General features: G+C 36.7%; 2 protein-coding genes across 2 annotated transcripts; one reads left to right on the top strand and one right to left on the bottom strand.

Annotated features, from left to right (window-relative positions):
* Positions 1-2633: 2633 nt before the first annotated feature.
* On the bottom strand, positions 2634-8142 carry dhrs13l1 (dehydrogenase/reductase (SDR family) member 13 like 1). Its single transcript, XM_056244241.1, has 5 exons — positions 7957-8142; positions 6828-6946; positions 5255-5378; positions 4440-4766; positions 2634-3145 (listed from the first exon to the last, which is right to left on the bottom strand). Exons 1-5 carry the CDS (start codon positions 8078-8080, stop codon positions 2883-2885), a joined length of 957 nt encoding a protein of 318 aa, XP_056100216.1. The 5' UTR covers positions 8081-8142; the 3' UTR covers positions 2634-2882.
* A 1641-nt stretch (positions 8143-9783) lies between these two features.
* On the top strand, positions 9784-19842 carry casp3b (caspase 3, apoptosis-related cysteine peptidase b). The gene is made up of 7 exons (XM_056244243.1): positions 9784-9895; positions 10773-10839; positions 12917-13053; positions 17577-17705; positions 17777-17952; positions 19091-19205; positions 19289-19842. Exons 2-7 carry the CDS (start codon positions 10778-10780, stop codon positions 19516-19518), a joined length of 849 nt encoding a protein of 282 aa, XP_056100218.1. The 5' UTR covers positions 9784-9895; positions 10773-10777; the 3' UTR covers positions 19519-19842.
* Positions 19843-21683: the final 1841 nt, after the last annotated feature.

Below are 21683 nucleotides of genomic sequence, written 5' to 3'. Positions count from 1 at the left end.
GCCGATCTCCGGTTCTGGCGGTAGTACCACTTTTAGCATAGCTTAGCATACATCATTGGAGTGGACAAGACCATTAGCATTTCTAAAAAAAAATGACCAAAGAGTTTCGATATTTTTCCTATTTAAAACTTGACTCTTCTGTAGTTACATCGTGCACTAAGACCGACGGAAAATGTAAAGTTGCGATTTTCTAGGCTGATATGGCTAGGAACTATACTCTCATTCCTGCGTAATAATCAAGAAACGTCACTGCCGTACCATGAGTGCAGCAGGCGTAATGATATGACGCAGCGCCTGAAAATAGTTCCGTTGTGTTGACGGAAGGTGGCCTATTTTCAGGCGCTGCGTCATATCATTACGCCTGCTGCACTCATGGTACGGCAGTGACGTTTCTTGATTATTACGCAGGAATGAGAGTATAGTTCCTAGCCATATCAGCCTAGAAAATCGCAACTTTACATTTTCCGTCGGTCTTAGTGCACGATGTAACTACAGAAGAGTCAAGTTTTAAATAGGAAAAATATCGAAACTCTTTGGTCATTTTTTTTTTTTAGAAATGCTAATGGTCTTGTCCACTCCAATGATGTATGCTAAGCTATGCTAAAAGTGGTACCGCCAGAACCGGAGATCGGCTGAATGGATTCAAAAACGGTAAAACTCAACAGTTTAACTCTGGGGGAGTTGTAAAATGAGCCTATTTCCAAAAAAAGTGGAGTATCCCTTTAAAAGAACCACTTTTTTTCTTGGAGTTGAAGATTTTAAAGAACCTTTTGTGGAATGGAAATTTTCCATGGATGTTAAAGGTTCTTCGTGGAACTATTAAAGGAACTTAACCTTTATTTTTAAGAGGTACACGCACTAAAACAATTCAAACTAAACATAAAAATTAATTTAAGGATGTAGATCACCCAAGGTATATTTTAAATTAATTTTAAAAATTAATTAAATTAATTAATGTGTGAATATTAATTGGGCAACATCAAAGGAGCTCAACTTCTCTCGCTCATACCTTTGACCCCTGCCTTATTATACATTTTTCTTGGGCTAAAATTATGCACATTCTTGATTGTAGTTCAACAAGTTCTAGTAGTTCAAGTTCCCTGAACATGCAGTAAAACTGCCATGTCACGGCCGACATTCGATCTGAATGTTGCGAGTGGCTTTTAGTCTAAACCACTTCCTGCTCTAATCTAATCTTGTTCTCTACACCTTGCCTGTCCAGATTAAAGGGAAAAATGCTGTGTAAATGCTTCATACTTGTTTTTGGTCTTAGTTTGGATAGTTTAATGGTGCTTTTTTTTTTTGTATGCCATAAAATGGCACCAAATCCAGAACTAACTATTTATTCAGCTGTATTTATCAGCCAGTAATCAGTATAGAAAGGAGAAGCTATGGCATTTTGTTATGTGCAGATTTTTTTTTCCCTAAACAACATTTTAAACCATTTATTACCACAATAAAGTGCTTTTTAAAAGCGTTTTATTTGTAATTTTTTTGCTGTTTTTTCTTCTTCTTCTGGAGTTGCTGTTTGAAAGGCAATGACACAATGAAATTGCAAGATAGATACATTAACACATTTCTTTATTTAAAAACAAAACAAAAACAAATACAGTACGAAAACATTCAGATTGTTGAAACAGCCTTTGCATGTGTGGTGTGGTAATAATCAGAGCTTCCTAGGTGTACCTGAAAGCAGCATTAAACCTTTAGAAAGTATAATGCATTAAAACACATGGAAAACACCCAACTACCGATGTAACAAGGAATCTGCCAATATTATAATGGTTACAATTATTTATGAGAAGACCATACATTATAACGTACATTATGAATACGTTTATAATGCATTTCACATAACAGCTTTAATTAAAGTGTTTCCTAATTGGATTCTGAACAATGAACCCAAATCACAACATCTGAATTCAAAATGGTGAAAAAATATTTTCAATATTTACATTTCTTATTTATGCATGGTATCACAACTAAATTAGAAACAAACCTTGAAAGTTGTGTAATTAACACCATTTGCTACAGACTTGCTTATAGATTATAGATATAAGATATTATTGATACTATAGATAAGTGTTTCTGCCATGTTTCAAATCGACATGCCGATTCCAATTCGAGTTCCGAAAAATACATAATTTTTTATGTAATACATTACATTATCATTACTATAATTTCAATAATAGTGATTTCTAACATTATATAATGCTATTATATAATTGATAATAATTTCCACCATGTTTCAAATCAACACGCCCCTCCAACGCTGCAAATGGTGTATTATCTAGAGTTTCCCTCCTTTCGTTCATGTCCTCGTACAACTCATAATAACTCCAAATTTCCTGAGAGCTGTTCCTTATTCCACATGATTGCTGTACCACTGCAGATTCATTCTGACATTCACATTGTTGGCATAGATATGCATATTTACGTGAACTGCTCCGAGTTGAACATCATGGGTTGCTATCTTGTAATTACGACATGCATAAATATGACTTCGCTCCAACATTTGTGTTCTTGGAACTCGTCATTACGTTATATTTGTTGAGGTCATTTTGTACAGAAAGACTACACGCCTGCGCACATATATATATATAAGCTAAGTTAATAACTAATGATCTTTGCAACGGAAGTGAATCAATCAAAACTAACTTTATCTGGACAATAACTTTATTCTAGAGCTGCTGTAAAGCCAAAACACTCTCTGTTACTGTAATCTCCTATTATCACTGTAAAGCTCCTTTGAAACGATCTATATTGTTAAAAGCGCTGTATAAATGAAGGAGACTTGACTATATACCAAAAGAGAAACGGCAACAACAAAAAAATAGTACAGTACATATTTCACAGCAAAGTGTACAGTGTTGTCTGTGTGTTCAAATCATGCCACAAAACTTCTCGCTGACGTCCCACAGTTTTTTGGCGATGCCATCATCTCTGGCCTCGGGCTTGACTTGCACCAGCTGACAGTCGGAGAAGTATCGTCCGCTCAGGTGTTCGATGTCCTCTTGCAGAGCGCAGTACAGCGTCGTCTGAGCCCCCGACACCGGGTCCGTCGCACCAAACCTTCTTACAATGGCTTTGAGAATACGCGTTTTCCATTCATTGATGTCACGGCCGAGCTCTGAATTTACCGACCCTGAACCAGATCAAACATGGAAAACACACTGTTAGAAGGAGGGAAACTGGGACTGATCTGTTAAGGCAAGACACACCAGTGAATACACTAAAAAATAAAGGTTCTTTATTGGCATTGATGGTTCCATAAAGAATCTTTAACATCCATGGAATCTTTCCATTGCACAAAATTACACAAAAAGTGTAAAAAGGTTTATTAAGTATATATTTAGTTTATTAAAATGTTTATTTTTTAAAAATCTTATAATATGGTTCTTTTAGAACTGAAAAAATATATATTTTAATAACTGTTAACTGAAAGGTTCTTTGGGGAACCAAAATTTTATGACATTTGCTAAAAAAAAAAACTTTTGGAACTTTATTTTTAAGAGTGCAAGAAAAAAATGGTAACTAATAGATATCACCATAGTTATTTGATTACATTAATAACTGCTAAAAAGTTTTTGTGTTACGAGTTTTCTGAAATATTTAAATATGAAATTAAATAGGCATGATTTTAAACATTTACACAGCAGAAATCTGAATAATTGATAACAACTGAACAGTTTGATTTTGTTGACATATTAGAGTTAAAGGTTTTTACTGAAGGAATTTTGTATTTTTCTTTTTATCTATTCATAAATCAGAAAATACTGTCAACAGGCAGGAAAAAAATACATTTTATCATGTTTTTTTAGGATTGAACTGCTATAGAAAATCAGACAAATGATATATTAACAAACCCTTCTATAAAAACCTTCAGAATATAGATAGGAATAAAACTGTAAAATTTGGTGCATGTAAGTGCTGCTGAAGTGGAGGAAAAACTCACAGACTATATGTATTATAATTTAAATCTAAACGCAAATAGAGAAAAATAGATTTCTTTCCACTAGTCTGAAAAACAACACATTATGAAAAGACAAATATCTGAAGTGCACGGAAATACAATGTTTATGCCTGTAGTGTCTTGCCTTTTTATAATGTTTATTAGTAAATTAATGAGTTATTTAAAAGTGTTGACAAATAGTACTGGCATATTGCACATTCTTATTTTCTAAATGTCATAAGCATTTGTTAACAAACAAGTATTCATTACTTCAAAGAGCTCATTGTATCTGCATTAAATTACTTCATTGTTTAAATTAATCACGCTAACTGTGATTTTGTATATGTACATTTCTGAAATACATAACTTAGACAGTCACCTCTGATAACAGATCACTGTAAATTGTAATATGGAGATTTTCTGTAAAGCTGCTTTGAATAGCGTTATACAAATAAACGTGAATTGCATTGAATTATTGATCTCTGACCTGGATGAAGGCTGTAGCATGTGACGTTGGTTCCCTCCAGTCTCTTGGCCAGTTGATGGGTGAAGAGCACATTACAGAGCTTGCTGTGAGTGTAGGCCCTGAACAGATCAGCGTCGGATGATCCCAGAGCGAGCGACTTGTGTGTGTTGATGCAGTCGAAGTCAATAGTGCCCAGATCGTGACCGCAGGACGACACGTTGACCACCCTGCTCGGCGCACACTCCTTGAGACGGTCCAGCAGGAGATTGGTCAGCAGGAACGGGCCGATATGATTGACACCCAGGATCATCCCAAGGCCATCTTCAGTGCGTCCTGGAGCCGCCAGTGCTGGACAACACACACACACACACAACAGGTATCATTCATGATGTTGGTGGTCAACAGTTCGTAACAAAAAACTTTCTTCTGCTCACCAAGGCTGCATTTATGTGATCAAAAATGCAATATTATTAAAATTTTAAATCAGCTGTTTTCTATGTGAATATATAATAAAGTGTAATTTATTCCTGTGATCAAAGCTGAATTTTCAGCATCATTACTCCAGTCTTCAGTGTCACATGATCCTTCAGAAATCACTCTAATATGATGATCTGATGCTCAAGACACAGTTATGATTATTATCAGTGCTGAAAAGACAATTAATAAAAAGGTATTAAATCAATCACATTGAAAGTAAACTTTTATTAAAATTGAGCAGCATATTAGAATTATTTGACAGGGTTATGTGAGAGTGAAGACTTGTCAAAGTCTAATACTTGGGTTTAAGACTTAATTATGTTTGTTTTTCTGTACACTTTGTGTCCAGATAGATTTACCTGCGTTATTAATAAGCAGGTCCAGTCTGCGCTCGGCCTTCAGGAAGTTTTCAGCAAAAAAGCAGATTGATTTCTGACTTGCAAGATCCAGTTGCATGAAGATCACATTCTCATTTCCAGTTTCCTATAAGGAAAGTATTATAATATTCTATCATTTACGATGTTTGTGCAATGGATAGTAAGTAAAGCAGTGTAAATCATTCATAAAAATGATTATAATAGATATCAACATAGTTATTTGATTACATGAATAACTTGCAGACTATATGGATTATAATTTAAATGCAAATAGAGAAAAGAAAATGTTTCCACTAGTCTGAAACAACACATTATGAAAAGCCAAATATCTTAAAATTAACCTGTGCACGGAAAAACATTGTTTTTGTCTGTAGTGTCTTGCCATAGTATGATGTTTTTTATTAGTAAATGAATGAGAGTTATTCAAAAGTGTTGACAAATAGTATTCACATATTGCACAAGTGTTACAATGTGGGGGAAAAACACACAAAAAGTATTTTAAAAATTGGGCTCTGCGTCAGTAAAGTCAGTAAATTTTAGTCCATGCAGTAACATTAGCATTTTTGGGGACAGGAAAATCCTCTCCGGGCCAAAATGACCAGAACACAATTTAAGGATATTTATGAATTGTTTTGAGATTCATTATACTTGTTTTACTGTTCAAGGTTTGCTGAAGAGGCTGTGTGACAAGATGCCCCACTATTGCCACTATATGGCCCACAGATAAAACATTGTCAAAATATTTCCAGTTTACATGGCTACGCAGAGGCGATAAATAATTATGTATTATACATTTTTAAGGCCAGACAAGTAATTAGTTGAGGTCAATTTGTACAGAAAGACATGCCTGCGCACATATTCAAACACACATACCTAAACACGTAATACGCATGCGCACGCCGTCAGCGTTTTCACAGGTTTGCGTTTTTGAAGTTTGTGCAAAGATAACCTTTTCTTCAGAAATTTTCAAAATTTGCGTCTTAAAACCTGTTTCAAGGTTTGTGTTCTCGAGCCTCAGACACTGTTGTCGTGCGAATGAGCGGCCAGAACACATTAAAAGTTTCTGTTTTTACGGTGTCGTGTTAGCGGCCGCTAAGTTATTAACTAATGATCTTTGCAACGGAAGTGAATCAATCAAAACTAACTTTAGCTGGACAATAACTTTATTCTAGAGCTGCTGTAAAGCCTAAACAATCTCTGTTACTGTAATCTCCTGTTATCATCACTGTAAAACTGAAACAATCTATATTGTTAAAAGTGCTATAGCCAGGTGACTTGACTTGACTTAATTATTTAGTAAAACGATGTTATTGCGAATATTATTGTTACTTGTTCATCATTGTGTCAGTGTTTTATTCGCTGACTTTATAGCTAGCTTCTTTACACGAAGAACAACATAGTGACGAAACACGTTTGTCCGTTCAGGGCCACCGTAGAAACATGTCGACTGGGTCAATACCATGGTCAATAATACGAACCGATACGAACACATCAGTCTATGGAACACATATAAACCTTCCTCGTGACAACATGCCCCGGTCCTCCTCACACTCACCATCCTGATCTCTCGAGCTGCTTCTTCTCCTCTCTGTTTGCTTCGACAGGCCAGAATCACTCGGCCTCCTCTCGCTGCCATCGCAGACGCAGTCGCTTTCCCAATGCCAGTGTTCCCACCTGTCGGACACAACAGATACAGGTATGATTATAATAATACACATGGAATATGTGTTCTGTGTGATTCAGCGTAGACCGCCACAGAATCAGCTTCATGTGAAGTATTTGCACTTGCTGACCTCATTTAGATGGTTCACAACCTTTTGACCTCAATCATCCACAGTAATATTTGAAGCACAACTATGGTTTAATATAACTTTACCAGCTCAATAAATCACTTTTTCCCCCACAAAATTCATATTTTTTTTAATTCAAGTCATTTTGAGGCCCATTTCTCCATATAAAATATTGTGTATTATCTAGTCATGCAACACTAGTGTAGTTTTTATTAATATTTTGAATTAGCTTTCATTTTTTAGTCTTTTCAGTTTTTTTTATTTTCATTTTAGTACTTTATTACATATTTTTTATGTCCTTTTTTTCATTTTTCTTTGCTTGTGTGTGTGTGTATATATATATATATATATATATTACTATTTAGGTTTATTTTTTAGTTTTTTAGTTCAGTTTTATTTATTTTTTTTTTATTACCAGTTAGTCATTTTAGTAATTTAGTTTAAGATCTAATATTTATGATTTATTACAGCTTTAATTCTGTTAATGATTTAGTTTTAGTTAACAATAGTTTAGTTTAGAAGAAAAGACTCTCAGTTCTGTGATTTTACAGGAAATAACAATCATGATATCTCTTTAATATCACAGTTAAATGGAGAGCAAATGGAGATTTTTGCAGAATTGCTCAGGATTTTCTCCTAGAAAAATAGACTCCATCTTATCTCCTATTTCAGTATTTGCAAAGTCTGTAATCAAAAGATCTAAATATGATCTTCTCATCAAACTCTTCCGATGCCTAATGATCCGAGCTGCTCCACATTCACTCTTTAGCTCTGTATTTTCCTGAATATCCACATCTGGTGTCGTTTTCGCCCGAGGGAGAAACATGTACAAAGTTGAACAACATCTGAGAAATCATGCAGACTAAACGTTTGCACAAAGTCTGTTTCACCTACCAGTTACAATGACGGTCTTCCCATGTAGTTTGGCAGTGCCGGTGAAGGTCTTCCTATGAACAAAAATCCTATGAAAAATAAAATATCCAACTAATAAAGTCAGAATAACCAGAAAGAGGATCATTTTTGAGGTCGTGAGCGCAGCAGTCACTCAGACACTGAAGCTGAATGAACTTGCAGATCTGGAGTCACACACCCGTTTTAAACGGCCTGATATTCTGGAATGTGTGTGTGTGTGTGTGTGTGTGTTATATAATGACATCCGGGTGATGAACAACATTTACTCAGGCCCCTTACAACACAATAAAGTTGAAGAATCAAAGCAAAGTCACTGTGTTTCAGGACAGACGGCACAGTTCCTCACCTTTCCTCCAGTCCGTATCTCACACGACTTACAATGCATGTAATTCAAGAACTTGCTGGACTGAATACCATAAGATTATAACTTTATAAAGGACTGTAATGTAGTGAAATCCCTTACATTTACTCTGTTTTGTTAGTGCTGTTTGCTAAGGTATAAGCCAATCAAATACAAGTTGTTTTTCAAAATGAATGCAACACTGTTTTTTAATTTGTTAAATGCATAATTTCTTGTCAGTGAACTCGATCAGCATGCTGTAAATGTATGTCATTTTAGATTTGTTTGAAATAAAGCTCTCCAACATTTTTATTTTTTCCCTTTCTAATAATGACGCTGCATGTTTCGGTGAGAGGGTTCCTCCAGGTTTCCTACAGTTGTGATTATTCATAATGTTGAAAAATTATCTCCATAAATCAGAGAGACACTTATGACTTTACTTTTGTTGTGTGGCCACAGTCATTCAGTCATAATACTGTGTGTATACACACCCTCTCCAACACTGTGTGTGTGTGTGTGCGTACGTGTGTATATATATGAACCTTCCCAGGACATTCCCTACAGGTTAATTTTTAGGTTTTATCTTTATAATAGGCCTATGTTATTATGCTAAAATGTGTCATTTTTCAAAAAATATATTTTGCAGATACAGTTTATTAAAACCTGGATCATATCGCGTTAAAATGCACTATAATTTTCAGATTAATCCAATTTTACAGCTAAAAATATTAAGCCAAGGTTAAGCGTATAGTATGAAAAGCATACAAATCATAAAAACGTGATTTTGTAACTTTCTTTTCTGCGCGCCCCTGATCTGATTCTGCACGCGCTTCTCCAGCACGCGCTTACCTCAACAGAAAGCCGCGCGCGTTTCGTTTTGCTGACTGACAAACATTAGTTTATCGACCTCTTTATTGAATAATTGCTTATAGTTAATATATATACGAGTGTAAATAGTGTGCTTTCAGAGAGATTTGACACGTATAGCCTAATTGAAGAGAAGATAAAATTAACCGATAAGTTTTTGTTTACTGACCAAAAGAGTCCCGCTAATTCAATGGTAAGAAATGAATGTAATGTTTATAACGTTGTCTGTGAATAAAAATTATATTTTTAAAAAACAAAAGTAGGGTACTGTTGAATATATATCTTCAATCACATTTATGGCCAGACATCACTTCTGACAACTACTGTATAAATACGTACACTAAAAGATTATTTAGTGTGTTTATGTAATGCCTCACGCTAGTGATCCTAATGTGTGATGTTACTGCGCATGCGTAAAATCTCGTTTGTTGTAGATGCCATGTGGGTGGAGCAACAGTCTCACGGAACTCTTTACGATTACGATATTGGTCATGGTCATAAATGGCAACGTATGCGGAATTTATTTAATTTTTATGAGTAGGCTGTCGTTATTGGGCGATTTAAAAAAAACATGAATTAATAGCCTATTAATTTAACGTAAACTGCGCGCTCCCTCCCTGCAAAAGAAACCACAACTTCCTCATTAATAAAACTACGTTACCTGTATTTCAGTTTCTATTTCAGAAGGAAATTAAAGTATCTGACAACACACCTGTAAGTTCTTTACGTTATTCCCATTAATTGCATTTTTACCTTTGCTTTTTTTTTACTGATCTTTTAAAAATGTTCTGAATGTTTTGGAGTGTTTTTAATGGCGAATGGATTGAGATAACAAGACGTGACTGTGTGTAAACGCCTCTTAAGAGAATCAATGAAGAGTGTGTGTTGTTTTTGACATTTCTGAGACAGTCTAAGACTAAAACGTGTCGTATTATAGAAGAAGATGAGTAACATTAAACTGCTTTCATAACGTGTTATGGGCAATGAAGAGAAGGATACTTATGACACAAGAATTGTTTTGAGATTCATTATATAGACACTGCCTGACCTACTTTCTGGGTTACAGCAATTTTCAAGTGACAATGACTCACCCAGCCTTCATTCATTATCAAGCTGTTAAATGATGTTTGTATATCTTATGATAATGATATTTGTGATCATTGTGACTTCACGATCATCTAAATGTAGAAAGAAGCAAACAATTATCTCTTAGCATTTTAAGAGAACTTGACACGCCTGCCCTGTAGTGGTTTTTTAAGGAAATGCCTTTGAAACCAGTTATTTTAGTTTTTTGACTCAACAAAAACCCAAGTTTGACATAAACAGAATATATAATTATATATAGCCTATTGTTGCGTAACCTAAAAATGTCCTTGCAGTTTTAACAACAAAATCATGGTGGAAGGAAATAAAGGAGGATGTGAATACAATGACACAACATTTACAGATAAACACTTACTGTAACTCACCGGTGCTACATTTCTTGGAACTACAAGGATACAGAATGCTTAATAAATAATACCTATATATTATTTTTGTAAAATGTATAGCATTATTAATCAGTAGATCTGTTTCTTTTGTGTTCTTTTAGTGACCATGTCGGACGGAAAACCCAGTGGTGAAGACACTGTGGATGCCAGAAAAGAGAAAGGACAAGGGTATGTGTTTGATGTTGATGGAAATTGATTCATTACAAACATATAATTACAAGAAAACGTCGATTGATATGTAGGTCAGAATTAGAACTCAATTAGAAAATCATCCAAAATGTTAAAGTATGTAGTCAATCATTTTATCCCTTAAAACTCATCTTTGATCACCAAAATTACATATTTATAATATTTTTGCTTGGAAAAAAATATATTGAATGTAACTCGACACCCTTGCCTCATTTAGTATGCACGGTTCTATGAATATGCAAATGAGCCCCGCCTCCACTCACTCACGCAGCTCAGAGATCCACTGGTTGACGATCACACGTTGATCTGATTGGTTACAAGGTCGTTTGTGACGTCAGAAACACCAGCGATTTCAAACCGTGTTTTTGAGACTGTCTTTGGTTCACTGCAGTTTTAAAGAGAAAATACTCAGCAATGCTGTCGACTTATGAATTTACACACGGTTTAAGCGTATTAAAAACACCACATAGACACATAAACAACATTAAAAGCTGGATTTACACCACAGGGGGACTTTTTATAGTATGACTAATCATTTGAATAGTGCGTAAACACAAAAGTGGAAGGAGCAAAATGAGTAAATGTGGAAAATATTACTGGAGGAAATTAAGGGGAAAACATCCATAGAACTGCAAAACAGGTTTGTCTAAGCCACAAATATTTAGATCACTTCTCATAAGAAGAAAAACAAAAATATGTGAACAAACTGCAATCAAATGCTGCAGTATTTCAAATAAGAGAGGGATATTCTATTCTGTCTCCACTTTTGTGTCCCTAAACGCTTGTTTTTTTGGGGTTGACAGCTTATAAAAAACCTATTTCCGGTTTTTTTAGCTTGTTTGCTGTACACCTCGTCACATAGCAGCTTTTAGACATTGTTTTGTTTTTTGTTATAAGTCAGAAATGACAAGGAGGCCGCTTCACACAATACAAAGTCAATTGAGACTTTAAATTGCAAACTAGTCCCTGGTTTTTTGCCTGATCGGAACCAAACTGGTGCAGAAATGTTCTCTGGAGTCTCTAGATCAATAATTATCGAAAAAAAAGTTGAAAATTTGCATTTGGTTGGCTATAACAGGGTCATTTAGGAAATGGTTCATGGCAAAATGCAGTCAAAAGCCTATAAATCCTGAAGAAAAAGTCAGAACTTCACCAAAATTGATGAGCATATGTGTCCTAACATGCTGAGGAAGCATGCAAAGTTTCATGGAGATCGGACCATAGGTGGCGCTATAACTGTCAAAAAGGTCGCTTATTATTAGGTGTTCAAGCACGAAGTGCTGAAAACCTATTGTAATTGTAAGGATTTTTATTATTATTTTTCTCAATTGAGTGTGGGGGTGGTTTCAAATTATGATGCGTGTCACTCTGTCTCTATTGGTGAATCTCGTGTGAGTGACAGGTTGCCCCTTTTCAGTTAGTAAACATCGGTAAACATGGTGACGTTTTTTGTGGGCGGAGCTTAGGTGGGCAGAACGATCCCTCTGGCCGCTTCCCTAACGCTAGTTTGCAAGTTTTGTTAGCTTGTTTTTTAACAATGACTGGAGAAAATCCGATTTTATCTTAATGTGTAAGGTCACTCAGTGTCCAGGACCGCGATTGTTATTTGCAAAAGTTAATTTTAACGGACGGAACCAGATTGGCTGGCCCGTAGACGCGGTGATGTGAATATTTTCTAGAAATAAAAATTCCAGATACAGCATATTCGTTTTTCATTGATTATTGCACCCAACAACATAACAAGATGACATTTAATAATAATAATAATAATAATTCAAGCTCATTATGTAGCCGAATCTGTGCTGGTTTTGTATCGGGCGCCTCCAGTTGTCCGTTTGTTTTGCCTCCAGCTAGCGCCGTGACGTAATTGTGACGTCGGCGCAAAAGGGAATCGCAATAGGGAAGAAAAGACGAGCACAGTTTCCGTTTCATGCCGCTTGTGAAGTTCACAGTGTGAAGTTAATGAAAGTATCTGCTACCTTACCACATCCTGAAGTGAACGTCAATAATTTGCACTTTAATTAGGAATTACTCATAAAAGTGTTTGCTCTCGCAGGACTCCGTTTCTCACCGATGCCGGAGTCGATTACACAGATGCCAAACCACATTCTGATGCTTTCCAGTACAACATGAACTACGGCAGTCTGGGACAATGCGTGATCATCAACAACAAGAACTTCCACAGAAAAACGTGTAAGAGCTGGGAAGCACACAGACGGGTTTAAAGGGTCATGAAACCCCTAAAACTAAATTTTTTTTGAGATATGAACCGATATGAACAGGCTGCACATCACTGAATAATAATAATTTATTGTCATTGCAATGTTACAAGGAGATTACCTTAGAGCATCAATCGACAGTGCAATTTCATGAAGTGCAACAACACTAAAAACACTCCAATACAACCAATAAATAGGTTATTTTTGCATTTTTCTGAGCAATTTTTGTTCTTCCGGGTAGAAAAGCAAAGTCGAGGCAACGTCAGGGAATGTGAGGTAGAAGCACGCCTTCGGAGCGTGTGATTGGCTGTCGGCTCGATTCTACGTCACATGTGATCGGTTTGTACTCAATATGTAATATAACTGTACATATCTGTTCTTTTACAGTTAGTAACTGAAGTGTAGATTACATTTGTACAATTATATGAAAAAAAGATATATACTGGAGCTCTATAGCCAAAATTCTGAAATTCTCAAATATGTCTAAAATTATAATGTTTTACTTTTAAAACTACATTTTTGAAAATATGGCCAAAAAATTTACACTAAACCATGTAAAATTATCCATGTTATCCCGATAAATGAAATTTAGAAATGTGGTGGGTCTTTTATAAAGTGAATTCTTCATAAAAAGCTATTTTTGTATATAAATCCTCCAAAAACTGCACAAATGTGGAGTTTAAACATTAATAAACAGAGTAAAATTACATTTGTTAAAAAAACTATTGTTCTGTTAAAAAATAACAGTTGGAGACCCCAAAGACCACGAGTGCTACTATTTTTCTGATATCATTATTTATTTTTTCTTTGGTAGATCTAGAAAGGGTTGAGAGCCGTACAAAGTTTCATGCCATGTGGACAAAGAGACATTTTTTTTAAATTCAGCAAAAGTCATTTGCGGGTTAAAAAGACCCCGAAGAACATCAGAGGGTTAAATGCATCGAGGCGCCCTCAACTCTGGTTTTTTCCCCTCAATGGTCATATTTGAATATTCATGTGTCTGTATAATGAGTGTGTTGCAGGTCTGTGTTTTATTGGTTTATTTTTCCCACACTACACTCCCACTTTTTCACATTTTTCACGCACATTTCTATTTTCTAGAGACTTTTTGAAACTCGAGGTCTGTTCATACCGGCCGACGTTTAACGCCTCATGACTAAACAAAGGGCGCCAATGTGAGTGTGCACACCGACGCGAAAAACGCCACGCGTAAAAGCGTCATTTTTTTAAAAACGCGTCGGGTTCGTTTTTTTGGTTTGACGCGCCGCGTCAAAAACTATCCGGCCAATGAGATTGGTGCTTTTGCTCACATGTCTGGAGCTTCTGAAGTTACAGTAAAACACAACTTGGGGGCGCTCAAACACAAAACGGTCTTGCCGAGCACACACACGTAACGGCGAAGAAGATATACGCCAAGTAGCGTCTACACTGCCGTGAAGAAATAAGACGAGGAAGACGCGAGGCCAGATGAATGTAGAGCTGCTGGTCTCGTTGCTGTCGGAACATAAAGAACTATATGACAAACGCGACAGCGACTACAACATAGGACTATTTCTGTTTTACATTAAGCGCCATCTAATGTCAGGGAATGGATTAGCATGTTCACTCGGCTCATCGTCAGCGAAAATCGCTTGGGTGTGAACACAAAAAACGCGTTGAAAAACGCTGACGAATAACGCACGCCGATATTCATCCCGGTGTGTACGGCCCTTCAGAGGTGTGAACGACCAGGCTTAAAGGGATACTCCAGTTTTTTTGGAAATAGGCTCATTTTACAACTCCCCCAGAGTTAAACTGTTGAGTTTTACCGTTTTTGAATCCATTCAGCCGATCTCCGGTTCTGGCGGTACCACTTTTAGCATAGCTTAGCATACATCATTGAAGTGGACAAGACCATTAGCATTTCTAAAAAAAAATGACCAAAGAGTTTCGATATTTTTCCTATTTAAAACTTGACTCTTCTGTAGTTACATCGTGCACTAAGACCGACGGAAAATGTAAAGTTGCGATTTTCTAGGCTGATATGGCTAGGAACTATACTCTCATTCCTGCGTAATAATCAAGAAACTTCACTGCCGTACCATGAGTGCAGCAGGCGTAATGATATGACGTAGCGCCTGAAAACCTAATTTGCCGACTGAAACTACACAAATTTAGTCCCGGTCACGTTGGAAGTTACTGAGCTGGGGACTATTTTCAGGCGCTGCCTCATATCATTACGCCTGCTGCACTCATGGTACGGCAGTGAAGTTTCTTGATTATTACGCAGGAATGAGAGTATAGTTCCTAGCCATATCAGCCTAGAAAATCGCAACTTTACATTTTCCGTCGGTCTTAGTGCACGATGTAACTACAGAAGAGTCAAGTTTTAAATAGGAAAAATATCGAAACTCTTTGGTCATTTTTTTTTAGAAATGCTAATGGTCTTGTCCACTTCAATGATGTATGCTAAGCTATGCTAAAAGTGGTACCGCCAGAACCGGAGATCGGCTGAATGGATTCAAAAACGGTAAAACTCAACAGTTTAACTCTGGGGGAGTTGTAAAATGAGCCTATTTCCAAAAAAAGTGGAGTAACCCTTTAAACAGAGGGGTTTCATGACTCGGGGTGTGCCGGTTTCAGAATTATTGATGGCGGTTATGAAGTGAGTCAAATGTGACGGTTCGTAACATAACGTCGTCGGGGAGGGGGCGGGGCGTTGCGACGTTCGTCTGTTATAGGACAACTTAATTTGAATAAACGAGCAGACACTGATTAGTGATTATCTACTCTACGTTTATTTTAAATTAACAGCAAGACAACTAGCAGTGAATGTGCTTTCCATTAAATGAATCACACACAGTAAACAAAAGCTTAACAAAAAAAACAGGCCTATTCTTTGTCAGTGTCGGCTGCAAAGATGAAGTTGACGATGCTGACTCGCAATCTTCGCAGTAGTGAACGCGCCAGAGAGAAATGCATATTTCATAAGGATCGCATAAGCAGAGAGCAGTCTGTAGTCTGTTTTCTTTCGGTTTAAATTGTTCTGTTTAAAAGTAGACATGTCTGTGTCTGTGAGGCTACCTTCTAGGCTATCTATCGTCTGTTATATTTACTTCTTATTTATTAAATCCAGGCAATTGGTTTATGAAACATTGATTAAAATTAAGATACAATTAAAACAAAACGAAATTCACTTTAAAGAAAGGTTTTGTGCTTTCTGTTTGATGTCTCTGTGAACGTTTTACTCTGTGAGATGTGATTAAATGTCACGTCTTTTAGTGGCGCTTTCAGACCGGTCACATCCGTAACATTGTTTTTTCCTCATCAATGCGAACACGAAGCATAAAATAAAATGAATATTTTATGTTCTGTGGAGACTACTGTTACTCATAATTTGTATTCTGAATACGTAACGCCGGTACATGTTTTCCGTTACTCCCCAACACTGATATTAGTATAACCTTATCTGCAAGATATTTTATTAACACGGTTTTGGCGGTTATAGAGTTCTAATGACGGTGTTCAACTATAACCGTCACACCCCTATTCATGACACTTTAAAGGGGTCATATAACGCAATTTTTGTACAAGCTAATATGATTCTTTAGGGTCTAAATTAAAAGTTTGTAATATACTTTAATAAAAAATTCTCATTAGTATTGTAAGAAAACACTTATTTTACCTGGTCAAAAACAGCTCTGTTTTCAGCACGCCGTTTAAGTGTATATGACTTTAAATGATAATGAGCTGTGCTCACCCCGCCTCTCTGTTCTGTGCATACACCGTTTGTAACTCAATAACACAATAACCATAACGCGTTGTTCAGTATAAACGTGGGATTATGAATTATATTGAGAACATCATACATAGAAAACATGCCGTAATGTACCCTGAGTGTAAACCTTAGACACATTCATTGTGAAGCGTGCAGCTAGCGATTTGCAAAGATTAATATAAATATTAATATAAAGTTTAATAAAACGTTACACTCACTTCAGTTGTTCTAGAGGTTCAGCAGGAACACGAATATCTGGTACCGATCCTTTTTTCATGAGCAGCTTCTTAGCAAAACCAGCTTTATACTGACCCTCGTTTATACGCAGTCTGGTGAGAAATGATTCGGCAAACATGAGAGCATTGACGTTGCTCGTGGGGAATATTCCCTTTGAAAACAAACTCAGCCACTGCGTCTTCAGCGGTTCGGATTTAGGAACATTAAAATGACTGTGTTCGTTATTACACCCAAGAACAGAACACCACAATCGCTTAGACGCCATTCTGCTCATAGACAGTGCTCCAGCATATCAACAATGACCGCGCCGGTCCGCGCAGACTATGATTGACAGCTCTCACGAGCGAGGGCGGGTCTGTGTTGAAACGCGCCTATCAATCAACAATCACTGCCAACACACATTTCAGTACAATCAACTTGAAAAAGTGCATGTACCATTATATGACCCCTTTAAGGTTTAGTTCAGGTGTTTGGTTGTCCTCATATTAATCTCTTTTAAACAGCGATGGGAGTTCGTAACGGGACAGACGAGGATGCAAAGAGTGTGATGGCGACCTTCTCAAAGCTAGGCTTCAAAGTCAGTATTGCAAATGATCAAACTGTCTCGGAGATGAAGAATTTGTTAACTAAAGGTACGTTTTGCAACACTGATTGATTAGAATAATTGAATGGCTCGTAATCTCACGAGGTCTTCCATCCTCAGTGTCTCGGGAGGATCACAGTAAGTCGGCCATGTTTGTGTGTGTGTTGTTGAGTCATGGAGACGATGGGATGATTTATGGCACGGATGGTGCTATACCAATGAAGACACTGTTTGAGCTCTTCAGAGGAGATCGCTGCACTTCACTGGTGGGGAAACCCAAGCTCTTCTTCATTCAGGTGAGCGTCATGAGTCAAGTCTCCTTCATTTATACAGCGCTGTTAACCATATAGAGTTTCACAGCAGTTTTACAGTGATAACAGGAGATTACAGTAACAGAGATTGTTTAGGTGTTACAGCAGCTCTAGAATAAAGTTATTGTCCAGCTAAAGTTAGTTTAGATTGATTCACTTCCGTCGCAAAGATCATTAGTTATTAACTTACACGACACCGTTCTAACAGAAAACCATTAAAGGGTTCGTTCACCCCAAAAATGAAACTGTCAGTAATTACTCTCCCTCATGTTGTTCAACTTTCGTTCATCTTCGGGACACAAATTAAGATATTTTTGATTAAATCTGAGAGCTGGATCACTCCTCCATAGGCTTCTATTGTAATTAAAACTTGCCGGCCCAGAAAGTAAGTAAAGACATCGTTAAAATAGTCCGAGTGACGACAGTGGCTCAACCTTAAGTTTATCAAGCGACGAGAATACTTACAAAAATAACGACTTTATTCAACTCTTCATCTTCTTCTCTGTGGGCCTCGAGTGAGTTCTCGTAGTGTAACAGCGCAGCGCTTCTGGGTTGTACGTTCTGACAAAAGTCTCCCTGTAGTGAATAATTTTACCCCTTAAAAATCATTACATACAAACATATAATTACAAGAAACCGTCGATGGATATGTAGGTTAGAATTAGAACGACTCATTGTTGACTGAGGAATCACTGAGAAAATCATCCAAAATGTTAAAGTCTCCCTGTAATCAATCATTTTATCCCTTAAAACTCATCTTTGATCACCAAAATTACATATTTATAAAAATGTTTCCTTGGAAAAAAAATCGTAATGCCTTAAAATATCTTGAATGTAACTCGACACCCTTGCCTCATTTAGTATGCGCGGTTGTATGAATATGCAAATGAGCCCCGCCTCCACTCACTCCCTCAGCTCAGAGATCCACTGGTTGACGATCACACGTTGATCTGATTGGTTACAAGGTCGTTTGTGACGTCAGAAACACCAGCGATTTCAAACCGTGTTTTTGAGACTGTCTTTGGTTCACTGCAGTTTTACTCAGCAATGCTGTCGACTTATGAACTTACACACGGTTGAAGTTGCTCTTCCACGGATGTGTTGATCCTGTGTGTGTCTCCAGGCTTGTCGAGGCACAGGTCTGGACCCTGGCGTTGAATCGGATGGCGAAAGTGAAATGGAAACGAAGAGAATTCCTGTGGAGGCCGACTTTCTGTACGCGTACTCCACAGCACCAGGTATCTAATGTCTCGCTCAAGGCAGTTTCCTCACAGAAACAATGCCACTCGCCCTCAAACGTGTGTTTTCTGTCTCTCCTCAGGGTATTACGCCTGGAGGAACGTCATTCAGGGTTCCTGGTTCATCTCTTCGCTCTGTGAGATGCTGTTAAAATACGGCAAGCAACTGGAGATCATGCAGATCATGACGCGTGTCAACCACAAGGTGGCGTTCGACTTCGAATCCTACAGTAATATGCCAGGGTTCGGTGGCAAGAAACAGATCCCTTGCATTGTATCTATGCTGACCAAAGACCTCTACTTCCCTAAATAATTCATCTTTATTTTACAGATTAAGTTGCAATGGGATAAGAACACTTTTATTGTATGTACAATCAAAACAAAGTTTACTCAGACACCATCAACATTTCTCACATTATCACAGTTTATTCGCTATAGTTTAGAAAATGGTAATTAAATATGACGAGAACTCAGTTGATATTTGACTGGTTTTGTCCGTCCTTCTGTTAGACTCTCACACATGAATTATGTTGAATATCTGTCAGCTGTTAAATTTAACTACACAATTAGATAATACCAGTTTAGCTCAACCAGTGACCAAGCAATGCTTCATGTTGTTCAGTGTGTGTGTGTGTGTGTGTGTGTGTGTGTGTGTGTGTGTGTGTGTGTGTGTGTGTGTGTGTGTGTGTGTGTGTGTGTGTGTGTGTGTGTGTGTGTGTGTAAAAAGAGCATTAGCAATTACAGAAAACAGACTTCAGCAAAACATCATCAGCTCAAAGTGGAGGAATCATTTTTGCTCCCAAATTTGTATAAATTTGACTGGTATAAAGAATTTTTGGGTGTAATATGTCACCGTTTACTTTATTTTGCTCTCCTCACTTACATAAATGAACTACAGAGTCCTGCACACACTAGTAAAAAAATATCAAAAATGATATCTGGTGTCTGAATCATTTTTGGTTTGGCTGTAGCGGTTTAGTGACAGACTCCAGTCAAACACTGCATTTTAATGTACTTTTATTTTAATGGGAGTATTTGAAATTACTATCATTTAAGCCTCATCTGTATGTCTGCGTTTCATGCAATAAAGATTCATTTATAGAAAGAAGATGTGAATAAAAACATTAGCACAATTTTTAATGATGATAAATAAACATTTTACTTTTGTATTTCATTTGTGTGTGTTGTGTAATTAGCTTTGAGTTGAGCAAATACTGAAGATGAGAAGAGAAATGTCAAAAACAAGATAAAGTGTGTGTGTGTGTGTGTGTGTGTGTGTCGAGCATCAAATCATATTAGAGTGATTTCTGAAGGATCATGTGACACTGAAGACTGGAGTAATGATGCTGAAAATACAGCTTTGATCACAGGAATAAATTACACTTTACTATATATTCACATAGAAAACAGATGTTTTACATCCTAATAATATTTCACAATATTACTGATTTGATCAAATGGAGCATTGGTAAGCAAAAGAGACTTCTTTTTAAAAAAAATATTAAAAATTTTAAAAACTATTTAATCTGTGAATTCTGATCTAAAAGCAGCAGTTTAAATTAATACCTAATACAGTCGAAAAGTGTTTCTTTCAAAAACAACTTTTGAAAGGTAGTGTATAACGTCTACATATGTAGAAACACACATATTCAGTTAATGTTGAATTATATTTAAAAAATAAATATTCATGCTATTATTTTTGAGAACATTCTCACTTCACAGCATGCAGTTTGTTGACATGATTCCTCTGCAAACTGCAGTGTTTCTTCACCACTAGGTGGCGCGATGTTGTAGATCAGCTGAAAAACAAGGTGTGTTCCTGAGAAATGCAACAGAAAGCAGAACTGCTCCCCGAAACCTTACCTTATTTCTGTTTCAGTCTTGTTTCTCAAATCTCCATCAAGCTGTTTCCTTTTTGTGTTGTTTGATTCAAAACTACATACAGGGGAAAACCTGGATGATTTAAGAAAGAAAGTGGGTTTTAGAAATGCTTTTTGCAATTATAGTGCTCTAGTAATAATGACTATGAGTCCAATGCATTATTTAAATGGGGTTTGTGTTGCTAGAGTTTGTGTGTTGCATCATATGCTGGGAGTTGCAGGGCTTGGCAGCAGAGATAAGATATGAGACTGTGTGTGTGTGTGTGTGTGTGTGTGTGGACACAATGAGGATAGAATTGCACAGCTATACCTTTAACTAACGACTTGCATGGCCAATCTCATCTCTAAAACTCATGATTTTTTTTGCAAATGTCATTCCAGCTACAGTGATGGACTGAAATAATATGTGCACTTACATAAAAAACATAAAAAAATGCGAATGCAATTTTGAACAGAGCAATACACAACATCTGCACATAAATATATGTGATATATCACAACTGAACTCTCAGGAACATGAAACTTTGGACATTTTCCTATTCAAACACAACCAGCACTTCTGCACGTTGCAGCTTCGCCTTTAAGAAGCAATAACGAA

The sequence above is a fragment of the Rhinichthys klamathensis genome, unplaced genomic scaffold, assembly GCF_029890125.1.
Source record: "Rhinichthys klamathensis goyatoka isolate OS25496 unplaced genomic scaffold, OSU_Roscu_1.1 h1tg000947l_1, whole genome shotgun sequence".
NCBI lineage: Eukaryota > Metazoa > Chordata > Actinopteri > Cypriniformes > Leuciscidae > Rhinichthys > Rhinichthys klamathensis.
Note: the sequence above shows the minus strand (reverse complement) of the source record. Positions and strands in the feature narration are given on the sequence as shown.